Source organism: Labrus mixtus, chromosome 19 (assembly GCF_963584025.1).
Source record: "Labrus mixtus chromosome 19, fLabMix1.1, whole genome shotgun sequence".
Classification (NCBI taxonomy): domain Eukaryota; kingdom Metazoa; phylum Chordata; class Actinopteri; order Labriformes; family Labridae; genus Labrus; species Labrus mixtus.
The window spans coordinates 18454488-18469742 of NC_083630.1; the positions used below are offsets into that span (position 1 = coordinate 18454488).

Below are 15255 nucleotides of genomic sequence, written 5' to 3' on the forward strand. Positions count from 1 at the left end.
ATTGACAGTTGGACCTTCTTATCTTTAGAAGCAGATGAACACAACTAATATCCATTTAATCCAATAATCCCATGTTAAAGTGAATAATCTGACATTAGGACAATTACTTTTAAACGTAAGAAAACAAAACACTGCGCTGAGAAGGAATGTCCCCTCACCATTTAAATTATAATGGTTTTTAAATGTGTTTGGTGAGGTCTGGTTTTGAATTTCATCAAAAGTTTGTAAGTCTAGTAGCTAATAAAAGCATGATCATGCGCAGCTATGGGCATTACATTCATTTTCCTAAACTAACATGGCAAGGTCTGATAAAACTGAACATGGTGGTGTCAGAGTTTGCACTATAGTGCCCCCTACTGTCCGAATACAGAACTACAGTACTACTAGATCAGCTGAGCCTTTCTTTCCTAGGGATTTAATGTGTTTTATCAAAGTCTTACATACACCAAAAGAAAGTCTGTGTTTACAAAGTATGTGGCCTGAGAAAGTCTATTTTATACTTACTAGTCAATAGTTGTAAATATATTGTATTATTCTTATTTTATTTGCACTTCTTGTCTTTTCCCCACTGGGGATCAATGAAGGATGATCTTATCTATCTCTTTATATTAAAAAGGATTTCCACGTAGTAGCATAATTTAATTTTAAACAATTTTAACCAATGTCTCATCTGTCTGGGAATAGCCTATCTTCAAAATGTTTGAGTCAATTAACCTTCTCATATGCAATTATGATTAGGACGCTGCATCTCTATGATTTGATCTTTTGTACACTGAGAGAAACCCTTATTTGTAGGCTATTTAAATGTCAACTTTCCATCTGTTGTAATAGAAAATAAATCTTCTCTTATCCCAGATGTGTTTTTAGACATGTTTGGAGTCCAGTTATATATTTATTTTTATCCATTCTTAATAAGTGAAGCTGCCTTGTCCCTGTTGAACTAATTCAAACATTGAGCGCCATCTTGTGGCCTTATGCTGTTTAAAAAATAAACTTTTTTACAAGGTAGAAATAAATTAAGCAGGTTAATATTTTGCTGAAAGTGTCTGTTAATCAGTCTCTCAACATGTATGTTATTTTTTTATTGTGTTGACTTTATTTAAATGATAATGAACATATCAAATAAAAAATAAAAGCAAATAAAAAAATGAATTAAAAAAAACCCCAAACACGTTTATATTGTAAATTAATTTCGATTGATGTCTTTATTCCAAACATGTAAAAAGAAAAAAACAAAAACAAAGAAAAAAACTTAAATTAAAAAATATGTAGAAAACAAATAAAATAAATACACAACATCAGAATGAAAATTCAACATCCTTCATTCGCTTTTAAATGCTCAGAAAGGAGTGAGAAGAAGTCAAAACGTACCTAATCCTACCCATTTTAACTCAATTAAATAGATATTAATTTGTATTAATTATAAAATAGTATATAATGTAAAATAAAATAATTACTTGTATAGCTCTATCGCATTTATCTAATTACACCATTTATGCATATTTCCATAACTTGTGAATCTAAACAGTATTAGCACAAAAAAATGTATTACCAGAGACTGTAAATATTTTTTTAATATTTATTCAGTATTACTAGAAGAAGATATAATTTTAATTCTGGTGAATAATTTGCGTTTTATTCCCAAAATACTAAACCGGAAGTTCCGCTTACGACCTGCCACGTGTGTTAGCTTGACTCCTGTGAGTTGACGGAGGTGATTGTTGACACTTTTAAAGCGGTTTCGTTCCAGTTTTTATAACCAGAACAAAAAAAAGGTTAAAACGTGAATATCATCTGTGAGTACCCGGATGCAGCAGGTAAACAGCCTGTTTGTCCTCAAAAGCTTCGTGTCGTGGGAGAAACTAACAACGAGAGTTCAACCTGAATGGCTGAAGGCTCCTCAGGTAACGTTGACTTTAAAAACGTTTTCATAACAAACTAATCATCTTAAATTATCCTGACGCAGTTTTTATCATCACAGTTGAGCTGTTTCGTCGGACTGCCACTGAAACTAACTCGCTAACACCACACACACTCAAGTTAGCTTTCACAGCTAGCATTAGCTCAAATAAACCTTCATCTTTTAACCTATTTTTAAACTAATTTATCATTTAAAACGCATCTTTGACTTAGTAAAGTGTTAGTAACTTTAACCTTTAGTCCCTGTGTGGTCAGGGCTGTTAGTAGCTGACGTGACAACATGTGACTCTGAAAGCTAGCATAACACCTGATTTGAATTACGTCACAGTTCAGATAGCTAATTAGCCTGTTAGCTTGCCTTAATATTTTCACATGACGTCATTTTTAGTTGTGTTAAAGCTAGTTAATTTACTGGTTGCCATAGTTTCAGTGTGGGGTTAAAAGAGTCACTGTGAATGACCTTTCCCCCTAAAACAGATTTTCTGTGATTATATTTATTTAAAACACAGTTTCAGGTTTTAACGCTGTCGTTTCTTCTCCCTGCAGACCCACCTGATCTGAACCCACCAGATGAGGCGTCACGCCAAAGACCCCACCAGCAGAAAGCCAGAAGAGGCCGGCCCAGACACGACAATGACCGAAACCTGAGCAGGAGTAGCTACGATCCGCCTCAGCAGTACGGACACTTCAACGAGGGCCCGTTCGGCCACGAGCGTTCAAATTACGCGTTTCACCACCATCCTCCCTACCAAGGGGAAGATGGATCCAGAAGGAGAGGCAGGGGTCGAGGGAGGAGAGATGGGAATGAGAATTACGGCGGCCCCGGTCCCTGGTGGCAAAGGCCCGGAGGTGACTTCGGCTCAAGCAGAGGCGTGGGAGGCGGTCGGCCGGGGGGACATCCCGTAGATGGAGCCGATGGACACAGCTGGCGGAGAGACGATGTAGGGAGGAATTTTGAACAGACCAATGTAGATCAGGCTAAACGACCCAGGAAGTTCAGCCAGGAGCCGCGGAGAGGGCAGCTAAATGGAAAAGGGCCGCACTTGAGGGAGAACAACAATGCAGCGGGAGAATTCCCCCCGTCAGACATCAGGGAAAGAACCCAGAGGAGCGGCAGGACAGGTCCGGACTCTCAGCATGACGATCATCATCAGAGGAAGCAAACCGAGGTCAAGAAACGGCAAGGACCGATCAAACCGCCAAAACTACCACCGCAGGAGGAAGCCGGATCAGTGAGGGGGGCCAGTGGCCATGAAGACTCCGGCCACGCTAAATCATTTCAGGATACTAAGGCTAAATCTGGAAGAGGTTCTGGACAACAAACACCCTTTCCGGCTAGAGGGGGGCGAAGAACTCCTCATCAAAACCACAGACTGGGTCAGAGGAACTGGGATAGGGTACCAGAGAGCAAGGAGACACAGACAGGTTAGACAATATGCACATTTTTTTTTTATACAGCTGCCTCAGGCTTCTTAAGGAGTTAATCATGGATGAGTTTCCGAATTCTCTCTTAACCACTCCGCTCCACAGGGTGTCTCATTGAACAGCTGTCCGAGGAGAAGTACGAGTGCATGGTTTGCTGCGACATCATCCGCCTCATGGCTCCGGTGTGGAGCTGCGTGAGCTGCTACCACGTCTTCCACCTGAACTGCATCAAGAAGTGGGCTCGCTCTCCGGCCTCTCAGGCGGACGGTAAAAACCCACAAACAAACGTCTGGACGTTTCACCGTCAGCAGCGCAGACACCAGACTGCTCAGCAGTATTGTTACCTCTGTGTGGCTACAAAAACGAGAGACAAACAGCGCTGTTGTTGTAGGACAATACCTATTCTTTGTTGCCGTGGTAACAAAGGCTTTGTAGGCCCTGCCGCATCAGCAGTGTAGCTAGGTTGATTTCGGTTTTAGATCAGCTGGCAGAAACGCTGTTCTGATTTTGTGGAGTTTATATTTTAATATTTATTCATACTCACATTATTTTCAGATTCAGCTGAAGGTTGGCGTTGTCCAGCCTGCCAAAACGTTACACTGAAATCGCCATCCTCCTACACCTGCTTCTGTGGTGAGTGACTGTTCATACAATTACAAGAGGTTTTAGATAAGAATCTATTTGATGTTAGATTAGATAAGTTACATATATCTCATTTGGTCCTTTCTCCCCTTTTTTTCAAGGCACCTCGTACCTATCATTTCTGTTTCTGAAAGTAGGTAAAACCAGAAAATGCACGTTTTAATATCCTCTTATTTATAGGTAAGGTGACAAACCCAGAGTGGCAGCGCAGTGAGATTCCCCACAGCTGTGGTGACATGTGCGGGAAGAAAAGGAGCGGCGTGGACTGCAACCACCCCTGTAACATGTGAGCCTTAAAATCAAAGTGAAAATATATTTTGTATGGTCTTAAATTTAGATTTATTTTCAGGGAAACATCAAGTTCAGCCTGTATGGGACAGCTTTGAATAATCACATGCTCCAAGGTTTTTAAGAGTTATGACTAATCAAGTTGAGCCTATAAGATGCACTCATCCCCTTCACCTCCATTTACCCGTGTGAGTGCAGGTTTTCTCTTTACCATAGACAAAAGCATGTACAGATGAAGGTCTGCAGACGGAGAGTGATCTGCATTGATTTCGTTCTCCATTGCGTCCGCGCATAAACCGCTTTTGTGCATCAACAACGCAAACACATTGTAGCACAAGAACGGTAAGAACTCTGGGATGAGTGTCAATGGTAGTCATTTAAGAAAAAAGCTGAACAATGCTCAGATACATTTTTGAGATCCTGAGGATATTTACGCTCTCTTTAAACCCCCTTTATGTTTAGCGGGGGAGCTGTTTTTGTGTTCTTTCAGGGGACGCTTATAAATTGGTCTAAAAGTCCTTCATCCAAAATTATCCAACAGTGTTTTTGTGTTGAACAACACTTTCGGTGTCTCCCTCCAGCTTATGTCACCCTGGACCGTGTCCTCAATGTCCTGCTTTTGCAACAAAATCCTGCATCTGTGGAAAGACCAGGTACGCTTTTTTTAAAATCCGCTTCACCTCTCAGCATTACTGTGGACCTTTGGGCATTATGTGTCTGGGTGGTACACATTGATTCCTGACATTACATTAATGGAACTGTGTCTTTGCAGTCAACCTATGCGTTGTGGTCAGGGAACAGTGCTGCAGTGTGACAAGGTGTGCGGTGCCTTACTAAACTGCGCTGAACACTCGTGCGCCCAGGTGTGCCACAGTGGAGCGTGTCAACCCTGCCAGCTGCAGGTTCAGCAGGGTGAGCCCCTCGTTCTGACATCGCTCCATACAATGTTCTCAGAGATGAAACATCTCATCCTCTGATGCTTTGTTTTTGTTCGCCTCTTCAGTGTGCTACTGCGGAGTTACACCTCGCGATGTCCTGTGTGGCACAGATAAAGAAGGCTTCGATGGTTTGGGGCATTTCTCCTGTCAGAAAATATGTGGCAAGTAAGTCCATCCACTATCCATTAGCACAGGTTCTTATTTCAGTTGGAAGGTTCCAATCAAAGCTTCACACTTTCCTCCCCTCAGGATGTTAAACTGTGAAGCTCACCGCTGCCAGCAGCTGTGCCACCGCGGCCCGTGCCAGCTGTGTCCACGCTCCCCGAGCCTGGTTAAGACGTGTCCCTGCAGTCAGACGCCGCTATCGAAACTTCTGGACCTGGGCTACGCTGAGCGACGCAGCTGCTCTGACGCCATCCCCTCCTGTGGAAAGACGTGCAACAAACCCCTAGCATGCGGCTCCAGTGGTAAGCAAGAGAAACAGAGTGTGTCTTAACTATAAAAACTACGGGTTTGTTTTTGTTTTTTTTAAAAGATAGACACTGCCTGGTCAACCAACACGCTCAAGATATCCTGCTGAAGCTGGAATATTTTCTCTTTACATAGTGCAACATTTATAGAGAAGTTGAGTTGTTTTTATGAGAGATCTGAAAGATGTTTAACTTCTTACAGCTTCTGGAGTTGCCTTTACAAAATTGCTACGTGTACTCATATTTATTCCCAGTAGAGAACATACTGGCGCACAGAAAACATAATGAAGCAGTTTCATTTATTGCACAGAGATAATGTTGGTAGCAGGAAATAACAGACGCCACCCTCACCTAGTGCCTTTGTTGAACTTTCCTGAATATTTCCTGCTACGTTTACAGCTCACCACGACTTCATGGGGATATTTTAGTCGCGGGGTTGGAATGGAAACAGCCGGGATGAAATTGTATGTGTTCACATTTCACATATTCCTAAAAATTTCAGGAAGTTTTGTGCATGTGTGAAAACAGCTTTATGCTCCCATCAAGGTCTCCAGTACAAACTAGGTTGTTTAGTCCTTTGATTAATAAATGTTTCTGAGAGAAAGTGTCATGGCTGCTCCCAATCAAAGGCAAAAAGTGATCCTTTTAAGCAACATTTCCATCACTCTCAAGAAGATCAAACCGTTTTTTTTCTTTTGTTTTCAGACAGCTTATTATGCGATGCTTGCATGTGTCATTCTAAAAGTTTTTCAGGATAAATCAATGAATGTGAATGTGGGCTTTTTTTTCCAGACACCATCCATCTGTGTGAGAAGCTGTGCCATGATGGAGGCTGTGGGCCGTGCTCTCTGACCTCTACTGTCAGATGCAGATGTGGCGCTAAGACTAAGGTACACAGACGCACCAGCAGAGCGTTCGTCTGCAGCGTTAGTGACTTGTTGTCCATAATTCATGACGCCAAAAAGCTGAAAACAGACACTGTGTTTCGCTCTGTTTCAGGAGGTCCCATGTGCAACAATCCAATCAGAGGGTGAGATTAAATTGTGGTGACATATACAACGTTTTTGAAAATGAACTGCCTGCCTATGTTTTGGAATTTCAAATCTGTTTCTTGTTATTATAGAGGAGCTTGTTTTCACCTGTGAGAGACGCTGTAACAAGAAACGCTCCTGTGGCCGACACAAGTGTGGCGAGCTGTGTTGTGTGGTGAGTAGCAAATAATTCAGTGTGGGGGTGTTTTTAAACTTTAGAGTTGAACATGGTTATATGATATAAAAAATGAATTGTTAGATTTAATCATACCAGCAAGAAAACATTTAGATCCTACACAGGTTGTGTGACTGGTTTCTGTCTGACCCTCCAGAATGGGGAGCACAAGTGTCTCCTGATCTGCGGCTACAAGCTCAACTGTGGCCTCCACCGCTGCCAGGAGCCCTGTCACCGTGGAAACTGTGAGCCCTGCTGGCAGTCAAGTGAGTGCAACAGAGCTGGATTCACGAGCCAAGTCTCAGAAACACCCCGTTGTTTTTCTGCTAACCACCCCCGAAGAAAAAAAAAAAAAAGATGTTTCATTTTTCTGCCAACTTAACTATTTCCCTGGAATTATGTTTGGCTTTAAAAATGCTGTGATGTCGACAAATCTTATATCCTGTTGTCCCTTTGTTTGCAGGTTTCGATGAGCTGACCTGTCACTGTGGGATCACCGTCTTGTACCCGCCAATCCCCTGCGGCACGAAGCCTCCAGAGTGCAAGAACATGTGTACGAGACGACACGAGTGTGACCATCCAGGTGAGATAAACCCGAGAACGCAAACACTGCTGTTATAAATGGTATTTAAGTATTTTAATCTAACATGCATGTCTCATTCAGTGTTCCACAACTGCCACAGTGAGGAGAAGTGTCCACCATGCACCTACCTCACTCAGAAATGGTGCATGGGAAATCATGAGGTAAAAACTCCCTAAAAGATCATTTATACAACGCCTGTTCTTCTTCTCTTTTCTTTTTTTTAAAGTGAGGCTTTTATCTTGTCCCACAGCAACGCAGCAACATCGCCTGTCACCTGCAGGACATCTCCTGCGGCCTGACGTGTAACAAAACACTGCCCTGTGAAATGCATCGCTGCAGACGGATCTGCCACCGCGGCGAGTGTCTGGCAGACGGCAGCTGCCAGCAGCCCTGCTCGCTGCCTCGTCCAGACTGCTGCCACCCCTGCTCTGCTCCGTGTCATAAAGGAGACAGCTGTCCACGCACCACCTGCACCGCCAAGGTACAAAACGCTGTCGCTGAGAACAGCCTGACTTCCAGAAGCTGAAAATTGGGCTACAAAGTTTGTGCAGATGGTCATTGTAGCATGTTGTTATCCCTTCATCCCATTTTGTTTTCTCTTTAATCATTTTGGTGCTTCCATCCGCTGATGAAATCCGCTGTAATAGCCTCATAAATAGTTGACTTGGATGTCATTCAAATTCAAAAAGTTAACCACTAATAAAGCCCTCAACATCTGCAGGAAGTTTCCTCACAAACGTATCTGTCTGTGCCACCTTCACTGAACTCTTTCACAGGTAGCTGTGCAGTGTGATTGTGGACGAAGAAAAGAAATGATCGTCTGCACAGAGGCGGCCAGCTCGTATCAGAGGTCAATCCAACTGTTTCTGTATTGAGATTTAGTGCTGTGAAAAGTCTTCGGCCATGACTAGCTTTATTGTCTTAGCAAAGTCTTAATGACCATCTGTGTTTCTTTCACAGTCTCTTTATTAAGATACAACCAGGAAATACATGCGCTCAATTTTCAGAACAAAATGGCTTCAACAGGCAAAAGTTAAAGACTCTTTAACGGGGAGACTGTCTCGGAGTTTAATCCTCTGGTATATTCTACCAGGTTTCTCTGGAGAGTGATGATGTTTGTTGTCATCCGTATAGCACCCTCTGCTGGTGACAGAGAACATCTAGTGTAAAACAATACAACTCAAGTTAATTGCTATTTGACTGGTGAATAAATCTAGAAACAAAATCTGCGATAAAATTAGCCGATACCGAGAGGGTCACTATCGCTGTTATCGGTATGGCTCTAGTACTGTATTTGAATTTGTTTTAAAAAGAAAAGTGGTTTTAAATGTGCTTCAATGTTTCATCTTCACTGCAGGTATGCAGCGATCGCCATGGCCAGCAAATTGTCTGACATGCAGCTGGGCGAGTCCATGGATATCGGGCCGCTCCTGACTAAGAAGGAGATGAAACAGACCAGGTAGAGAAGCAGAAACATTACTCCTCTGTTCTGTGGGGTAAAACGGCTGTGCATGACGAGGATAACAAAATGATTCAAGAGGCTTTTCTTTGCACAGTTAAGAGACGCTGCAAGGCCTGGCAACAAACGATTACTGAGACATTTGTCTGCATGGAAATGGATTTCCTGTTCAATGTGAAGAACGACTTTTTGTTTGTGCATTAATGTTTAAATAAATCAATCAAAGGCATGCTTTTAATGGATTACAGCAGATCGAAGTACCGGCTTCATGAGAACCATTTTAGCACAGCAAAGTGAAAAAAAAAAAAAAAGAAAACGAGGAGTGAATCCAACACGGTATTTTATCTATTTATTTTGTCAGGCTTGAATGTGATGAAGAGTGTGCCACGCTGGAGAGGAACAGGCGTTTGGCCGAGGCGTTGCAGATCGACTCGTCTTCTGACCCCTTCCATGTTCGCTCTCCCTCTGTATACAGCGACAGCCTCAAAGACGACGCCAGGTCTGCCTCTCTGTACTCTGATTGTTTTAATCACGACAACTTACTGAAAGCTCCCTTTAACACGTTTTCTGTTCGGTCTCTCTTTCAGAAAAGACCTGAAATTTGTCAGTGAGGTCGAGGAGGAGATCAAGACTCTCATCGAGCTGGTGAATAAGGTAAGATGGTGGAAGTTATCCTGGTTGTATAGTGATGACGCATAGTGTGGCCTCTTGTGATGAAGTGCTCCCTCTTGTGGCGGCGTTGTTGATGGGAGAACAATGAGTGAGGGACGTCTGATAACGTGCACTCACATTAATGCATCGACGCTCATAACATATTGGATATCAGACTAAAGGCGCCGAACCACATCACTGATCGAGAAAGATCGTTGGACACATTGTCATCTCGCCGTGAAGACATTCAGACTGAACTGTGAGAAGAGCCCTCAATTCGTCTCCATGACGACGTTCAGACGAGATGGAACAGCTCCTTAATCAAAAGTGCAATTCTTACACAATAAGATTTAATTTGTTGCTGCTTCCTGTTTGTATGTGAAGCCAGCGCAATGCAATGCCAGGTTTACTACACAACAACAATAAGACTATTGATTATGATTTTTAAAAAATATCTGTGTCGGTACATGTGTATCGAAACCTGATTGGAAATGTAAAAATGTGGATCGGTGCATCTCTACTAACAACAAGAGTCAATGCAGGAAAAGAAGCTCCCTGATTAGATATTAATGAGTAACTCTACACCACAATGGACACTACGCTTGTGTCATTTTACAACCCAGTTCTTTTTCATTCTGATGTGTTTGATTTCTCCAGCCACACAGAACTAGCTGCGGTCTGTTGTAGATCGCCGACCAGACGTCACAGCATCTTTTTAGGAATCATTTCAAACCCAGACTAAATGAGTAGACGACTCAAGAGACAGAGAAAATAGCCTCCGTGTTTTTATTTTCAGCTTTGTCCCATGCATCGTTGTATCAGGAGTTAAGCTGTCAAGGTCACCGTTGCAAGATGTAAAGAACTGATTATCACCAGCAGTGAATTGTTGTAGCAGAGCTTTTCTGCCTCTTGAGTCTGTTTCTGAAAGGTTTTATCATATTTAAAACCATCTTACATACGCTGCGTACTGTGCTGCCTCGCTGTCCTCACTTTGTTTTATTCTCTTTACCTTCCTGTGTGGGCTTTTATTTGCCCAAACTCAAGTTATTAAATCTGTTGATATTTTTCTATTTTCTAACCCGCTTCTGGCAGAGAAAGGTCGGCCGCTTCCTTTCAAGTTCTGTTTTTCCAACCCAATAAAAAGAATGAACAACAGGGCAATCATGCTTTGTGGAAAAGGGCCACACATACACTACATGCTTAAAATTATGTGAATGCCTGAAAGACTGTAAGAGCCTGCACTTCACCACATCTTGATTGGATGACTGCCTTTTTTGCCATCTCATTTGGATCAGAGATTTTAGCCACAGAGCTCAGAGGTTAGTAAACATTGTCCTGTTTTCTGAAACTCCCGCCCCGGGTCCGTCCAACAGGGAAAAGTTTGACGTTCTGAAGGACACGTGTGAACAGCTTTTGAGATTTTCAGGGCCAGGCTGTCCTGAAATTTTCCTGCGGGCTTGTGTGAAAACGGCTAAACAAAGCTGCCTTTTTGTTTTAAGAATTCAAGACTGTTCATAATTGAAAACACCAGATCTCTCCACACAAACCAGAATCCACAACTATCACTGATGTCTGCAGGGAAAACAGCCAAAGAGAAGCCACTGCTTCAGACCCATGAACAGAGACCACCGCAGGATCATCCACGAGCTGGCCGAGGTCTACTGCGTGGAGAGCCAGAGCTACGACAACGAGCCCAAAAACGTGGTCATCACTGCTCAAAAGTAAGAAGAAAAAAAAAACGACATTTAAGCTGTTTGCAAATCATGCAGCCTGGAGACCTTTTCATAACAAATCAAAGTTAACTGTGAAATGAAATGATGTGTGCTCATTCTCAGGGGAAAGTCGGTCTCCCCAAACTCCAGCCTGACATCGCTGATAGAGCGAGAGACGGCTGCGAGGGCCCCACCTCCCATCGCTCACATCAAACAGCACAGCAGCAAGTAAATCTGTCCTCTGTGGCTCGAGCGATTCCTTAAACATCACATTATATTATCACATTTTACACTCTGCTCAATATCTAGCTTTCAGATTTCACCGCCTGCTTTTGACTCTTTTATCTTCTCCATTCTCCCCGTAGGCCTGCCACTGGAAGCTGGTCGAAGGTGGTCAAAGAAGAACCTGTAATCGATTACTTTGATGTCCAGGACTGACATTAGGCTCAAAATATCAGAGAGCAAACTCAGGATCCTTTCACATTTACATCTGCCAAAATCTTCTCAACAACCTCCTTTCATTTGTGTTTAGCAGAGATCAATAAGAATCCCTCTGGCTTCATAATCAAATAAGATTATGTCTTGAAATATCTCTGAGATGTGATTGCCTCCAGGGAACGCCCACACTCGGGTTTTTTTTTCAAGAAGGAGGAATAGAGTAAGTCAAGAGTCAAGTGCTCCCTTTGAATATAGACATAAAAGTCTCACACAGAATCTGCAGATGGATCACTTTCAAAAGCTCTTGATTGTTTTCTTTGCCTCCTTTGTATGCAGCCAGACCCTTGTTGAACCCATCTTAATAAAAAGTCAATTTCTCCCTATTTGAAGGCTTCCGCTTTTTGATGCATTTCTTCTTCAGATTCACTAATCGATGACCGCTCATTATGAAAAATAAAAGAGCACAGCTTCAGATTGAGCTCTCTGGCTTAGATTCTTAAACTGTGTGCCAGAAACATTTTCCATGTTTCCTTCCTTGTGTTGGTTTTGAGCCAAATGCTTCAGTAGAAAACCTCTGAGTCTGTGGGTGGGTACAGTACAGTAGGAGTGGGCTGCACTGCGGAAACGGAGCTTTGTTCGAAACACGGCTATGACCCAGATGTTGAGCTGCTCTTTCTGAGAACTGCTCCCCAGGAAAAACCTTCAGGAATATCTGAGCTCCCGTAAAGAACTTCTGGACAAATAGGTACACGTCTACTTCAAGGACACAAAAAAAAAAATTTAAAAAAAGGAGACATTGGTCGAACGTTCATTGTGTAGATGGATGGTGACGGTCATATTGCTGCTTCCACAGAGGTCAAAGAATTGAGGTGCTGACACAAGTTTGTATGTAATATGTTATTGATTTTTGTTGTTATATTATCTAACTATCAGCGAAATTTCAGCACACACACTTTGGCTCAAGGTGTGTGCATCTTTAATATAGAGGCAACAACTCTCCTTGTTTTTATACATATTCAAGTATATGTTAAAGTAAGTCAAAGTCGCTCATACTTAGCAACGGTTTATTGTTTTGTTTTTTAAGATTTATACATCAGCTCAGTTTGTTTTTTAAAATCTTTTTTGGGCCTTCTTTTGCCTTTTATTGGATAGGACAGCTGAAGAGAGAGAGGACATAATGGGAGGATTGAGTGGGGGGGTGACGTGCAGCAAGTGGCCGAGGTCAGATTGAAACCCTCAGTCGCTGCAACAAGGACTACAGCTTCTGTACATGTACATGGGGCGCGCAACATACCCGCTAGGCTGCCAGTTTTTGAGCCTTTGAGCATGATGCATTTTATTTTTTGTCCCGGTATGTTGCCACATAGCATCAGCTCTTCACTTCATTTTGCAGGGATATACCAACACACACACAGCTGAGCAAATGAGCTTAATGCAGTTTTTACATGAAGCAAGCTGGGAAGACATTCTTACACCCTATAAAGGAATCCTGCTTTAAAATGTTGGTAAACAGATGATCTGTCCTTAATTCACAATCCAGCAACCACAACTATTCCCTAATAATGTCTAATACCTGCACTTAATAAAAAGGTACATTTAAGGATGTGTAGCTACAATTTACAGGTTTATTAAAGGGACTTATTTGGGAAACAAAGGGGCCGCAACTCATTTTTAAAAAATCTTCAAGTGTTCTTTTGATTTTTTTTTTCTTCTTGTGTCCATGAAATGTCAAAACACTAAAAGCTAAAAAGTTTCACAGGGTTTCCCAAAGACCAAGAAGAGAGCCTGAAATCTCTCACTCAACATGAGCCAAATTCAAACAGGCTTTATCCAACGCAAAGTGAAGTGTAGAAAATTCAGCTGAAGTTTAAAAAAAAAAAAAAAAAAAAAACTGTCAGTGAAAGCAATAAATCAGATATCAAAATATTTATGTAAATGGTTATACTGGTTTGGTTAGGGAGCGGTGTTGGTGCTTACTGTTAAACTGTTTTAGTGCATCATGCAGGCCTTACATTTAAAAAAAAAAAAAAATGTGTTTTTGCTTTTTTCAGTGCAGATATATTTACACTCTTTGCTAAACTGAAAATATCTTCTCGTTATCATTTTACACTCTTGTTAAACCCTCCACCGGACAGTTTTGCCCCCATCCCCCCCACCCCCACACCCCCCCACAAAAAAAAAACCGCTCATGAGGATAATTTGATGACACTCCCTGCCACTGGTAATTTGTCATTATATCGACTCTCCAGCAGAGACCGCGCCTGCGCTCCTGCTCCCTTCCGAAGGCTTCACCAATCCTGGCTCTGGCTCCATCCCCGGCTCGGCGTCTCACAGGCCAGTGCTAATAAGTCGCCTAGCTGTCCGGTAATGGGGAAGTGTTAGGGAGCCGCTGCTGTCCAAAAAAAGCCGAGAGGAAGTTGAGGAGTGACGGGAAGCTGTGCGCTGCGCCGGACCGGACACCTCCACAGAGACACCTCCTACAGTTGCTGTTGTTGAGAAGCCTAAAAAAAAGAAGCGGAGAGTGATGGAGAGAAAGGTATGGATGCTTATGCTACCTTGTGTTACATTAGCACGTTTGTTTTTTTACCACATCACTTTGCCTCCCTTCAGCCTGGATCCGCATCCACCATTAAAACTATTCTTTATATATTTTCTTTATCCTGTGGGCGCGTTGCCAGCCGGATTAGTGCGCACTGGAGTTTTTTTTTTTTTTCTTGTCTAGCTGTAATTTATTGTGCATGTGAAGAAGAAGAAGGAGAAGAAAAAAAAAACAGCTGCCTGGATTAATTCCCTCTTCATTGTGCATCCAGGCTTATTCCGGGGTGTACAGTCGCATGGTGCACAATGTATCCGAGATTATAGAGCAGGGGAGTGGGATGTGGTTGGGAATATTTAAGGGGACTGTAGCCTACAGTAGCTCCCTCTCTCTCTCTCTCTCTCTCTCTCTCTCCCTCTCTCTCTCTCTCAGTCTGTCTGCATCATCACACAGCACACTGTATAGTTGCAGCACCTCACCCCTCCACCTCCACCTCCCACCCCTCCCCGTTTTCCAGCCGACGCACGCAGACACCAGCGCGGCTTGTTAACCTTGACTCGTGTGGGAAACAGACACTTGAGGAGTAATACAAGGAGGGGATGCACGGTGAAGAGAGAGCATTCGGCCCATCCTCTTACCTCCTTACGCATGTAATTACTCCACAGCCTACCCCCCTTTTCTCTCTCTCTCTCTCTCTCTCCCCCTCCCCTTTCTTTGATTTAAGGTGCACACTACAGGCATCCCCTCATGTAGGTCTCTTAGTGCCCCCCATAAGTCTGTAACTGTGTTTTTGGATCATGCAGCAGGAAAAAAAAGTTTCAGTTCCACTGTTGTAATCTGCAGGCAGGCTGTGGGTGCACACAGCAGAGGAATTTTTTTTTTTGGGGGTGTCCAGTTTGAGCCAGATCTACTTTTGCTGACCCAGAGGAAAATCTAAATGTTATATCCCCCGCTGTAGCTTCCAGTTTATTCGCTGCTTTCTTGTTT

At 42.7% G+C, this 15255-nt stretch overlaps 2 protein-coding genes across 2 annotated transcripts in view; both read left to right on the forward strand.

Annotated features, from left to right (window-relative positions):
• The first annotated feature begins 1740 nt into the window (after positions 1-1740).
• On the forward strand, positions 1741-12115 carry nfx1 (nuclear transcription factor, X-box binding 1). Its single transcript, XM_061064955.1, has 23 exons — positions 1741-1904; positions 2467-3345; positions 3451-3612; positions 3901-3978; positions 4168-4273; positions 4857-4928; positions 5048-5187; positions 5279-5378; positions 5463-5680; positions 6476-6573; positions 6683-6713; positions 6807-6889; positions 7047-7155; positions 7353-7472; positions 7554-7633; positions 7723-7953; positions 8249-8322; positions 8830-8931; positions 9293-9430; positions 9519-9585; positions 11161-11303; positions 11418-11522; positions 11660-12115. Exons 1-23 carry the CDS (start codon positions 1886-1888, stop codon positions 11730-11732), a joined length of 3228 nt encoding a protein of 1075 aa, XP_060920938.1. The 5' UTR covers positions 1741-1885; the 3' UTR covers positions 11733-12115.
• Positions 12116-14015: 1900 nt separating this feature from the next.
• smarcd3b (SWI/SNF related, matrix associated, actin dependent regulator of chromatin, subfamily d, member 3b) overlaps positions 14016-15255 on the forward strand; it is a 43464-nt gene continuing 42224 nt past the window's right edge. Inside the window, exon 1 of the mRNA XM_061064973.1 lies at positions 14016-14268. Within this exon, the coding sequence (XP_060920956.1) occupies positions 14257-14268 (12 nt within the window). The 5' untranslated portion in view covers positions 14016-14256. The remainder of the gene's footprint in view (positions 14269-15255) is intronic.

What these genes read in the sequence shown, in the direction of transcription:
- nfx1 (XM_061064955.1), top strand. An exon ending in GGTGCATGGGAAATCATGAG is followed by an intron (nt 7,634 to 7,722) that starts GTAAAAACTCCC and finishes CTTGTCCCACAG; the next exon opens with CAACGCAGCAACATCGCCTG. An exon ending in GTGGTCATCACTGCTCAAAA is followed by an intron (nt 11,304 to 11,417) that starts GTAAGAAGAAAA and finishes GCTCATTCTCAG; the next exon opens with GGGAAAGTCGGTCTCCCCAA.